Source organism: Trachemys scripta, chromosome 7 (genome assembly GCF_013100865.1).
Source record: "Trachemys scripta elegans isolate TJP31775 chromosome 7, CAS_Tse_1.0, whole genome shotgun sequence".
Classification (NCBI taxonomy): Eukaryota; Metazoa; Chordata; order Testudines; family Emydidae; genus Trachemys; species Trachemys scripta.
In genome coordinates this window covers 98,391,850-98,404,608 of record NC_048304.1, presented here as the reverse complement: position 1 = coordinate 98,404,608, position 12,759 = coordinate 98,391,850, and the positions used below count along the sequence as shown (strand labels likewise).

The 12,759-nt window shown below is 44.2% G+C and overlaps 1 protein-coding gene across 8 annotated transcripts in view; it reads left to right on the top strand.

The window, feature by feature from the left end:
* INPP5A (inositol polyphosphate-5-phosphatase A) overlaps positions 1-12,759 on the top strand; it is a 420,765-nt gene that overhangs the window by 257,334 nt on the left and 150,672 nt on the right. For all 8 annotated transcript variants that reach the window (XR_004646390.1, XM_034775172.1, XM_034775171.1 and 5 more), the window contains one exon: positions 4,214-4,277. Coding sequence is in view for 7 of the 8 variants with exons in the window: in XM_034775172.1 (XP_034631063.1) it covers positions 4,214-4,277 (64 nt within the window). In the remaining variant the exon portion in view is untranslated. The remainder of the gene's footprint in view (positions 1-4,213; positions 4,278-12,759) is intronic.

Sequence of the window (12,759 nt, the reverse complement as noted above, 5' to 3'; positions counted from 1 at the left end):
AGTAATGGGAAGCTTTAACAGTATTTGTTGCTGCCTCTGCCACCTATAAGTGTGCAACTATATGAGTATCCTTAATGTTTTCTCTAGAAGATGGACCATAAAGGGTACAAAGCCTCATTAATGATGATTAATAACAAGTAATCAAATTCTTAATGCCCAAGCTCAAATTCTGCCTTTTACAGAATGCCTAGGCTTGGTTTAGCCAGTTTTGGTCAGGCTTCTGGGGAACCCCCTTACTCTCAACAGTCTTGCCAGTTTTCGTTTGGTCATGAACTATGAATTATGGACATGGACCTTCTGTCCCAATCTCTATTCAGGACAGCTCTTAAGCACACAATTAAGTCCCATAATTAAGCATTAGCGTGTTTCCTGAATTGAGACCCCACACTCTTATGGACATGCTTAAAGTAAAGCATGTACTTAAGTGCTGTTGTGAATAAGGATGCTTTCCTTAATCCATGGCCTAAGTGCCTTGCAGGATAGGGATGGATTTTAGCATGTCCTTAAATATTTTGCTTTGCTTTGCTTTGCTTTGCTTTGCTGAATAGGGGCCTATGTGCTTTGCTGAAAAAGAATGGGAATACTGGTATGTTTGTGTGCTTAGCTGAATCATGGACTTCTTATTGTGAACGTTAGAGCATGGGAGATCAGTAATTGATTTAGCCTGTAATGTTTCAAAAGAGCCAAAGGAATGTAGACATGCAGCTCCCAGTGAGTTTCAGTGTGATTTGGACACTTAACTCCCTTAGTCTCCTTTGAAAATCCCAGCCCTAGCGAATATTTTTTGGCACAATGATATGTATATAATGGTAGTTAAAAACAAAAAAGCTCTTAATAAAAGAGGATAGATTATAAAACTAGACCAGGATTAGAAACACAGAATTTTGAGTATGGCAAAGCAAACCTATCTGGAGAATTAACTTTCTTCCCCTAGTGTTTGCTTGAGTTATTCAGCCTTCCTTTACTGGTACCTCATACATCAGTCTCTTTAAATAGCTAGGAGACTTCCTGCATGTTGATGAAGAGAAGCTTTTCACAACCAACAGATTTCATTCCCTATGCAAACTTTCTATTTTGAAACAAAATTCTGAAGTTAGTTCCAGCAGCAGATTAGTTGAATGTTGCCTGAGCCAGATCAGCTTACCTTTCTTGCTTCTAAAAAGATGACCAAGTTTTGCTCCAGTTACACAAAGTCTAAGATCACTGGGACTGACATTATTTGTGTATGGCAAAATGCTCTTTGGAGTGTGATGGACAACTTTTACTAGTTTGTAAGTAGCAAAAGGATTTGATAACTAAAAAGTTAGCTTTCAGAGCTCCTCAAATTATAGCACTCTGGCAAACAAAGATTTATGGGAAGCTGAATTATGTTATGGGTGATATTATCCTTCATAATATTCTCAGACAGTTGATATAGTTAATGGCCCCTAGAAATACCTGTCATACTGGCACTGCATTTTACTGTTTTAGTAATCTACATATACACTTTAAAAAATAATAAAATTAAGTGTGATCTTTATGCAAATGACAATGTTACTGTAAATATTAGCATGGAATAGCATGCAGTCACCTGTATACAATTACTGAAACATTCAGTAGAAAAGAGCTGTACAAACACAAACTAATCTTTACAACACTCCTGTGAGATACATAATTATTACCCCTTGACAGTTCTCGGGGTGACCAGGACTGAGTCACCTTGTTACCCCCCTGCCTCCAGCAAGAGCAAGGCTTGCTTGTGACTTAACTGGGTGCCCAGTTCCTGACACCTCCAGGCTGTGAGCCACCCAAACAATCTCCTCTGGGCTATGCCAGTCCTTATTTTCTCTTGAAGGTTAAGAAGAGGTGCACCCCAGTCCCTGAGTGAGCCCCTTTGAAGCATTCCCCTGTAGTGTTTAGCCCCTCATCCCCTGAACACTCACAGTAATACCAGGTATGTTGTCCCCAAGGGAACAGTGTACTCACTAGCTTGAATGAGTCAACTCAGGATTAGTTTCAGAGTAACAGCCGTGTTAGTCTGTATCCGCAAAAAGAAGAACAGGAGTACTTGTGGCACCTTAGAGACTAACAAATTTATTAGAGCATAAGCTTTCGTGGGCTTGTTGTACAATACCACAGCACTGACATATTTATAGTGAAAGATTTATCAGTTTATTACCAAAGATCAAGATTCAAGAGATAGTGAGTAAAGATCATGGAAACAGGAGGGTTACATATAAAACAAAATCAGTACACCCTTTCTAGAGACTAAACTTAACAGGCTAACCTCCTGTCTAGAGCAGTCTTATTTCACCCAAAACCTTTTTCAATGCTTCCAGTCAAGTTGTGATCCAGTTTTCATTAATGTAAATGCACTGTCCATTTTCCTACTAGGTGCAAAATAACAAACGTTTTTCTTTGTCCCCCAGTTATTGCCCAGTAACCCTTTGACATGCACCCCCCAGATAATGCTTCTTTCCCCCTGCTGTTAAATCTCACAATCCTTCATCTTCATTTTGCTCAGACTGGTGATTGTTAATGAGATAATACTCAATTTACATTTCACCAGATAGATGGAGAAACATCTCTCGTCTGTCAGGAAACCAGTTTTCACCTCTGTTAACACCTTCATACAAACTATAAGAACATATTTCCATCATATATACGTAACTCCTACATAGTATCAGTATATACATATTCAACTATATTCATAACTAGTGACGCTGGCTTTCACTGAAGACTCCACATGATATTCTTTATGGATAAATACAATGAAAGTGGTGTGCTAGGTGTAGTGAGTTTATTAGGTGTGTTAGAAGTTGCTGTTACAATGAACCCTTTGCCATCTGGCACCAAAGGGCCTGTGTGCCACACTCCCATTCTACAGTGGGAAATTGATACAAAGAGGAAATGTGATTTGTTCTGCACTACCCAGTGAGAAAATGGCTAATCTAGGATTAGGTTTTAGGACTCCCACCACTGTGTCTCATTCCTGCAGTCCACACTGCCTCCAGAAACATTTGTTTTGCCCTATATATGAGGCAGAAACTGTTTGGCAGACTCTTGCAAGGATGCAGTCATTGATGGGCCTGCAAGCCAGAGGAATAATGAGGCAGACTACATGGGGATTATTTCAGTGGCAAATGAAGGTGCTTAGCACCGCCCAGAGGAGAGCTCTTAATTTGTTTATTTCCAAATGTGTGATGTACTTAGTGATATTAAAAAACAACTTTATAAGTCTGTTTGATGTTTATAAAGTATATTAACTATTTGTGTCCTTAGCAAATTTAGGGTATGTCTGTGCTAGAAATGTAGATCAACCTATATTAGGTCGATTTACAGCCACTGCTGTAATTACTGTGGTGCTGCATGTCCTCCTTGGGTCGGTCGTGCACGTCCTCACCAGGAGCACTTCCACCAATCTAAGAAGGGCAGTGTGGGGAGCTGAGAGACTGATCTCTCAGCTCCATGGGCAGCCTCCTGCCGGGAGCCTGGCTGCCTCACAGGCTCTCGGTCTCCAGGGCGGCTGCCCCCCCCCCCTCCTCCCCATTCCCTGGCTGGGAGCAGGGTCCACAGCCACCTGGGCTTTTCTCCCTAGTTTCTCACCCTGGCTCCCAGCTGGAAGCGAGGTATGAAGCCACCGGGGCTTCTAACGGGGGCGGGGAGGGTGTGGAGCCACCAGCTTCCCACAGCTCCCATTGGCTGGGAACAGTGAACCACGGCCACTGGGAGCTGTGGGTGGCTGTGCCTGCAGATGGTCAATGTAAACAAACTGTCTCATGGCCTGCCAGCGCATTACCCTGATGGGCCACAGGTTGCCCACCACTGCCCTAACTACACCAACATGAGCCTTACACCTCTCAGGGAGATGGAGTAGTTATGTCTGTGTAGAAGGACACTTACATCAGTGGGAGCGAGGCTGTAGTGTAGACACTGACATAATTAGGTGGACATAAGCGGTCCTATGTCGACCTAACTGTGTAGTCTAGACCAGCCCTTGGTAAACTGCTAATGGCCTTCATTATAGCTGCTTATTAAACTTAAAAGAAAAATAAAGAAAGAACTCATTTCTTTTCACGGATTTACTGAAAATGTTTTACTTGTCAAATGTAATATTTTTAATTACTGATATTTAATTTCAAATGCAAAAAGTGTAAGAAAAGCTGTATCACAATTTTGTTTTTAACTAAAAGCAGACTATACTTATTACTATTTATTTTTTGTTTTTCTACAGGCTCTAGGAAGCTTTTACTTTCTTCATGAATCCTTGAAAAACATCTACCAGTTTGATTTTAAAGGTAAGCACAGAAATTAAAAGTCAGTAATTGTCAGAGACGTCTCACCATTTTTCATGTCAGGAAAAACCTAGGGCTTTCTTTAATCTGAATCCATGTGTTTGGCCCTTTGGAGCTATATACAGAGCCCCATTAACTTCAGAAGAACTCCACGTGCAGAGGTCAGTCAGTGCAGATCAATTGCAGGAACAGGACCTTAAATGTCAGGCAGTGGTAATTGTTGTGGCAGAATTTTGTTTACCACTTATGAATAGTGTGGGTCAGTGGGAAGGGTGTCATTATTTTTTTTTTAACAATAGACTCTGCCTTCATGTTGCAAATTTTTGTAAATCTCAGAAGTTTTAATAATTTGATATGATACTTCTAATATTTAAGTCAGTGTATGTAATCGCTTCCTGGCTGAAGTTACTTCTAATGCTTCTTTAAAGTAGATAGGCAAACAGATTATTTAAAATTTACATTATTTTTAGTTGTGCGCTGTCTGCATTTAGGTCATTGAGCTGGATCAAATTAATTCTGCATCTTGCATCACATTAATTTGAAACATCACTGAAGCTGTGATAATTATGGAGTGAACTAATCGTCTCAATTGTACAGATTCATTAATTTTGTTCTCAGAAGAGACAGATTGCCTCTGTTCATGTAATTGAGGGTATAGGGTCTTCCCTTGGTGAAATATTTGAATAGCAGTTCTATAGATATTGCAATTTGAGGTTTAGCCAACATAAATCCTTCTACTCATCATCTTTTCTGATGCCCAAGGAAAATTTCAAATATTCTGTCAGTGCCTCTTCATATTTTATTTCTGAAAGAGAACATTGTAAAATGCAATAGTGATGAAGGAACTTTTAATGAGAGGTCAGCTTGTGCTTCCAGCCATTCTCCCCACCTCGAACAGTTTAATAGACATGAAGAAATAATGTGAAGTGTTCTGATTCAAATGAACTGGGAGCAGGATTGCTATGTGAGAGAAATTCTCAACATAGTGCACAGGAAGCCAGGTGCACAACTTTCGTTAATGATAGCTGGGATTGTGATCCTTACTACCGCAATCGCCACACTGAACATTTAGCCCATGGACTGATCTACTGTATTTTTGAGGGCAAGGGGTTAATGAATAAACCTATGAAACTTACATTTGTATTGTGAGATAACAGCAGTCACAACTATTTATTCATTTTTCTATGTGATCGGGCTTTGTGCATCAGTAGTATGGGAACTGTATCTGCCAGCTGATTCAGAGCCTGCAGTTTCGTTGCACCAGCAGTACAGAACTAGAGCGTTCGCTCTCAGTTCCAGATAAACCTCCCTCCCTCCGGTCATATATCAAAGATGTCCAACTCTAATGACATCTGGCGGAGTGAAGTGACATCTACACCAGGGAAGAGGGCTGTCTGTATTTATTCACAGCTGATTGACAGCTTATTTGCTGTTATGGAGCCTTGAAAGGAGAGAGAGAGAGAGAGTGTGTGTGTGTGTGTGTGAGAGAGAGAGAGAGAGAGAGAGTGAGAGAGAGAGAGAGTAAATGGTTACAATGGAAGGAGAAATCAAAAGAAAGAACCAATATAAAAGTAAATAGATACTGGTTGTGCTAGCTAGAGGGAAGGTGCCCTATAGATGCTCAATGCTTCATTTGTCCAGGTCAAACATGAATCAGCTGTCTCTCTGCATCCTTCCAGCCACACCACATCAAGCTGTGATCTAGTTGAATCTCATAAACATCCCCTGACAAGGAGTTCCACAGGTTGACTATGCACTGAGTGAAGAAGTACTTCCTTATGTTTATTTTAAAGCTGCTGTCTATTAATTTCATTGGGTGACCCCTGGTTCTTGTGTTAAGTGAAGGAGTAAATAACACTTCTTTATTCACTTTCCCCACACCATTCATGATTTTATAGACCTCTATCATAAACCCCCCTCCTCCAGTCATCTCTTTTTCTAAGCTGAACAGTCTCTCTTCATACAGAAGCTTTTCCACACCCCTAATCATTTTTGTTGCTCTTTCCTGACCAGTATTCAAGGTGTGCATGGAGCATGGGTTTATTATAGAGCCTTATGATATTATTGTCTTATTGTCTCTCTCTTTGCTAATGGTTCCTAACAGAAAACTGCTGCTGTACATTGAGCAGATATTTTCAGATAACTATCCACAGTGACTCCAAGATCTCTTTCTTTAGTGGTAACAGCTAATTTAGTATTTATAGTTGGGATTATGTTTTCCAGTGTGCATTACTTTGCATTCATCAACCCTGAATTTCATAGTCACCCTGTGTAGTGAGATCCCTTTGTAAATCTTTGCAGTCAGCTTTGGACTTAACTATCTTGAGTAATTTTGTAGCTTCTGCAAACTTTGCCACCTCACTTTTTACCCCCTTTTTCCAGATCATTCATAAATATGCTGAACAGCACTGGTCCCAGTACAGATTCCTTGAGGACCCCACTGTTTAACATCTCTCCACTGTGAAAACTGACCATTTATTCCTCCTTTTGTTTCCTATCTTTTAACCAGTCACTGATCCATGAGAGGACCTTCCTTCTTATTCCATGACTGCCTACTTTGCTTAAGACCCTTTGATGAGGGACCTTGTCACAGGCTTTCTGAAAGTCCAAGTACACTATATCAAAGACCCTACCAAATTCAATTTTGGTCAATTTTATTGTCAGAGGATTTTAAAAATAGTAAATTTCATTATTTAAATCTATTTTAATTCCATTTAAATCTGAAATTTCACAGATTTGTAATTGTAGGAGTAGTGGGGGGTCGCAAGGTTATTGTAGGGGGGGTTGCGGTATTGCTATCCTTACTTCTGTGCTGCTGCTGGTGGTGGCGCTGCCTTCAGAGCTGGGCAGCTGGGGAGTGGCAGCTGTTGGCTGGAGGCACAGCTCTCAAGGCAGAACCGCTACCAACAGCAGTGCAGAAGGAAGGATGGCATAGTATGGTATTACCACCCTCACTTCTGTGCTGTTGCGGCACTGCCTTCAGAGCTGGGCGCCCAGCCAACAGCCACAACTCTCCAGCCACCGAACTCTGAAGGCAGCACAGAAGTAAAGGTAGCAATACCATGACCTCCTTAAAATAACCTTGTGACCCCTGTGCAACTCCCTTTTGATTCAGGACCCCCAGTTTGAGAAATGCTGGTCTCCCCTATGAAATCTGTATAGTATAGGGTAAAAGCACACAAAACACTAGATTTCATGGTCCATGACGTTAGGGTGACCAGATGTCCCGATTTTATAGGGACAGTCCCGATTTTTGGGTCTCTTTCTTATATAGGCTTCTATTCCTCCCCCACCCCCATCCCGATTTTTCACATTTGCTGTCTAGTCACCCTACGTGACGTGTTTGTCATGGCCGTGAATTTGGTAGGGCCCTAACTATATCCACTGAATCACCTTGTCTACATGTTTGTTGACCGCCTCAGTGAATTCTAATAGGTTGGTGAGGCATGATTTCCCTTTACAAAAGCTGTGTTGACTCTTCCTCAGAATATTCTGTTCATCTATCGGTCTGATAATTCTGTTCTTTACAATACTTTCAACCAGTTCTTCTGGTACTGAAGTTAGATTTCCTGGCTTATAATTCCCAGGATTTCCCCTGAAACCTTTTTTGATAATAGGTGGTACATTAGCGATCCTCCAGTCACCTGATACATAGGCTGATTTAAGCAATAGGATTCTGTAGCGATGCAATGACTCACCGGCACGGAGCCTCCTGCTGGCCGTCTCAGGAATTAGCTCTTGTTCAGCTTGGAGCGCCCTCTCTTGGCCAGTGTCTCGTCTGCCTCTGGCCCCCATGTCCCTCCCAGACCCAGTGCCCCTTACCCTCTGGGACCTGCCCCCAGCAGTAACCCACAGTCATCATCTAGCCCCCGCTCACTGGGGCAAACTACAGTCTGTAGAAAACCACTCATCATTGGCAAGGGGGTTGGGGGTTGGACCAGCTGCCTCTGCCTAACCCCAGGCTGCTCCTCCCAGTCCCCATATCTGCATAGGCCTCTATCAAGGCCTGCAGAGTTGCCAGGCTGGAGCTCCCCAGCTCCTCCTCCCTTTCCCCAGCACAGCGCTCGGCTTTCTGTCCCACTCTCGGTGGCTCCTCAGAAACTCCCTCCGGAGGAGTTTTACCAGGACTCACTGCTCACATGCCAGCTGCCCCAACTGTTCGTGGAGGGCCCACTGCCCCTCCCATAGTCCCTCTTGGGTCTCCTGGATCCCTTGCAGGTCATCCGCCCCCTTCTGCAAGGGTGCTGACACCGGGGCCCAACCAGGGATGGCATTTGGGGTCTCTGCCAAGAAAACCCCCTTGTAGCCGGGTTCCATCGTCCCCTTTCTCCAGATCTCCGGGCAATAGTACCAGTCCTTGCCCTGCCCCTTGTATCAGGGGCAGACCGCATGTGCCCACATTCTCCACCACGTGTAGCGATGCGACGATTCATCGGTGCGGTGCCTCTTGCTGGTTGTCTCAGGAATTAGCTCTTGTTCAGCTTGGAGCGCCCTCTGTTGACCGGTGTCTCGCCTGCCTCTGGCCCCCATGTCCCTCCTGGACCCCGGTGCCCCTTACCCTCTGAGTTCTGTTCCCAGCAGTAACCCACAGTCTGGGTCTCCCCTCCCAGGGGAACCCCCAACCCTCCATCCCCACCTAGCCTCAGTGGCTACTGCCAGTCATCATCTAGCCCCTGCTCACTGGGGCAAACTGCAGTCTGTCATAGCCATTCATCATTGGCAAGGGGAGGCGGACTTGCTGCCTCTGCCTAACCCCAGGCTGCTCCTCCCAGCCCCCGTACCTGCATAGGCCTCTATCAAGGCCTGCAGCCTCGGGAGTTGCCAGGCTGGAGCTCCCCAGCTCCTACTCCCTTTCCCCAGCACTGCTCTGTCTCAAGTACCCTTCTCTCCCAGGCAGCCAGGTCCTTCTCTCTCAAGAGCTAGAGAGAGGCTGACTTAGCTCCTGGCTGAGCCCTTATAACAGGACCAGGTGTGGCCTGACTGGGGCATGGCCCAACTGTGGCTGCCTTCCCAATCAGCCTTTTTTTCTCAGCTTTCAGCCCCAGCCCTCTCCAACGGCTGGCTTTTAACCCTTTCACAGTAGCAGGGTTACTGCCCCACTACATATATGTACCACAGTTTGTAGTTCTGCAGTTTCATATTTGAGTTCTTTCAAAACTCTTGGGTGAATACCATCTGGTCTTGGTAACTTATTACTGTTAAATTTATCAGTGTATTCCAAAACCTTGTCTACTGGCACCTCTGTCTGGGGACAGTTCCTTTGATTTGAGGGGGAAAAAAAAAGCTCAAGTATGGGAATCTCCCTCACATCCTCTGCAATAAGGACCAATGCAAAGAATTCATTTAGCTTCTCCTCAACAGCCTTATTTTCCTTGAATGCTCTTTCATTCAGTGATCCTACTGATTGTTTGGCAGGCTTCCTGTTGTACTTTAAAAAAATTGCTGTTAGTTTTTGGTGTCTTTGCTAATTATTCTTCAAAATCTTTTTTGGCCTGCCTAATTATACTTATACACTTGACTTGCCAGAGTTTGTGTCCTTTCTATTTTCCTCAGTAGGATTTGACATCCAAGTTTTAAAAGATATCTTTTGTCTCTAACTGCCTCTTTTACTCCATGGGTTAGTGATGGTGGCTTTTTTTTTTTTGTCCTCTTTGTCCTCTTACAGTTTTTTTTTACTGGGGTATACACATAGTTTGAGCCTCTCTTATGGTGTTTTTAAAAAGGTTCCAGGCAGCTTGCAGACATTTTACTTTTGTGACTGTTCCTTTTTATTTCCGTTTGACTACACTCCTCATTTTTGTGTGGGTCCACTTTTTGATGTTAAATGCTCCTCTGGTGCATCTGTACTTTATCAGCTGGCAATCTGGTTCCATTTTGGTTTAGGTGGAGCCCATCCTTTCTGTATAGGCTCCTTCTTTCCCAAAAGCTTTCCCAGTTCCTAATAAACCTAAATCCCTCCCCGAGTCACCATCATCTCATCTTTGCATTGAGACCCTGCAGTTCTGCCTGTTCAGTTGGCCCTCTGTGTGGAACGAACCATTTCAGAGAATGCTACCATGGAGGTCCTAGACTTGAATCTCTTAGCTAGCAGCCTAAATTTGGCCTCCAGAACCTTTTCCCTATGTCGCTGGTACCTACATGTACCATGGCCCCCAGGTCCTCCCCAGCACTGCACATACATCTGTCTAGTTGTCTTGAGAAATCTGCAACCTTTGCATCCGGCAGGCAATTCACCAGGTCATCACAAACCCAACTATCTATATTTCTAATAACCAACTCCCCCATTACTGTTACCTGTGTCTTCCTAATAACAGGGCTCCCTGCTCCAGAAAAGAATCTTCAGTGTGAGAGAATACCATGACATCATCTGTGTGTGTATGGGGAGTGGGGGGGAAGTGATTGGCTTAAGTTTGAGGAATGTTTATTAGGTGTATCTGGCTCTTCTGCTCCCTCTCTAAACACCCTTGCTAAACTCCCCCTTTTTTGCTGCTTCCATTCACTAGCTTTTCTGATTGCTTACATGGTTGTCTCCATTTTCAGCTTTCCTGGGCCATGTGACCTGAGGAAGAAAAATCTAACACTTTTAGAATTAAAACCTTGACAGCCAAAGTGATATGTGACCTCCCACAGCATGAAAGGAATTTGATTTTTTATGATGAATAGAGCCCTAAAAAATTAGCTTATATTTTACACATATTATGATACACCAAAAAAAGGGTTTGCTGACAGACACATAAGGCCTGATTCTATCTAGCGCTCACCAATTTTACACTGTCATAACTTTGAATTCTTCAGTGGAGTTACTCCCGGTTGACACTGGTGTGAGATCAGAATCAAGCCTGTAGCCCATAAGACTTTTTCTTCTTCAAGTGATTGCACATGTCCATCCCAGTGTAGATGTTTGTGTGCTCCAGTACACAGTTATCAGAGAGTTGTTGCCCTTAGCAGCACTTGTCAGGGTAGCTTGAGCATTCTCTGCTGTCTCACACACCTCGTGGAGGCATAAAGGGCTGAGCCACTCCAGACCCTCCTGAGTTCCTTCCTACCACCCATGACGGTTGTTGGAGCGCCCTATCCTTGCTTCTGCCAGTCTTTCTCAATAACTGTATGTAGTACTCCTGTGTAGTTTATAAGGACAAAAAGAAAAAGGTGTTTTGTTTTTTGTTTATGCGGGCTCTGGCACTTAGTTTGAGGTACTGGCCCTAGTACGGGATGTATTCCACACTCTACGGGTTTCAAGTCCTGCCCCTCTTGCAGCAAGACTGCGCCAAATAGTGACATCACCCTAGTTAACGTAAGTGCTTAAGGGAAACCTATGTCAATGACAAGTGTGGCATTTGTAAGAACTTTCAGCAGAAATCAGGCTCAGTATCAGGGTTCATCAAGGGATTTGAAGAGAATGAGCTTTGCTAAGGACTTGGGAGGGCATTCAAACAGGAAGCACTCCCCAGAGAACACCTCTGAACAGGAGAGTTTGTTGACTCCAGGGCCCAATGGGGGCCTGTCAGGACCAGTTCCCAAAGCAACTGCAATGGCGTCTCCTTGCGCCTTTGGACTGCAGAGTATCTTTCCAGTACCATCCACTTCTGAGGTGTTTGAGGCTGTGAGAAGGTTGTTGAACCTCTCTGTCCCACTGTCACCAATAGTTCAAGAGTCTCACCCAGCACCGAAACCCAGGGTACCATCTCTGGCACCTTCACCTCTGCACCGAGCAGCTCCCCTGGATCTGGCTGCTTGGGTACCTGTGAGGCTGGTACTGTCTAGAGGAAAGCCACAGAGGATATTCCCAGCTCTCTTTTCTTCAGAGTCTGAGCTTTCTTCTCAAGTACTGATGAGTACGATACTGCCTTGGTCTCAAGAAGCAGCATTGTCATCAGACTCTGAAGTGGGTTCCCATGTATCCCAACATAGCTGTTCCCATCTGGAGGATTATGCCACCTGCTCATCCTTGTTTCCATCCCAGTACCAGCAGGGAGCTTTCAGGAGGGATTATTGGGCTACACAGAGCCGGGGGCCAGGACTGTTCCAGTGGATCTTTTGGAACCCATGGGGTTCCTGCCCAATCAAGAGTGTCCCCTCAGCTGACTCCATCTGCTGGGTGTGATGAGTAGTGTCACCACAAGCATTGTCGCATCAGTACCGAGCCTGGCACCAAGCAGAGTCAGAATCCTTCTTGTTAGCAACTGCAAGAGGACCAGGAACTGGACCAGCCCCCTGATACCCTTAGCAACCTTTTCCTCATTCCTGGTGAGGCAATTGTGATGGAGCCTATTTCTCCACCTCATCTTAAGACCCATCAGGATCTGTTGAGGATGGCTATGGCTCTTGATATCCACCCAGAGGGGGTCTGGGAAAAATCCCACAAGCTGGTGGACATTTTAATATCTGCAACCTCAGCTAGAATAGCACGGCCAATAAATGAGGCTATTTTAGAACCTACTGAGATCCTCTGGAAGACCCCAGCTTCACTGCCTCTGATGGCTAA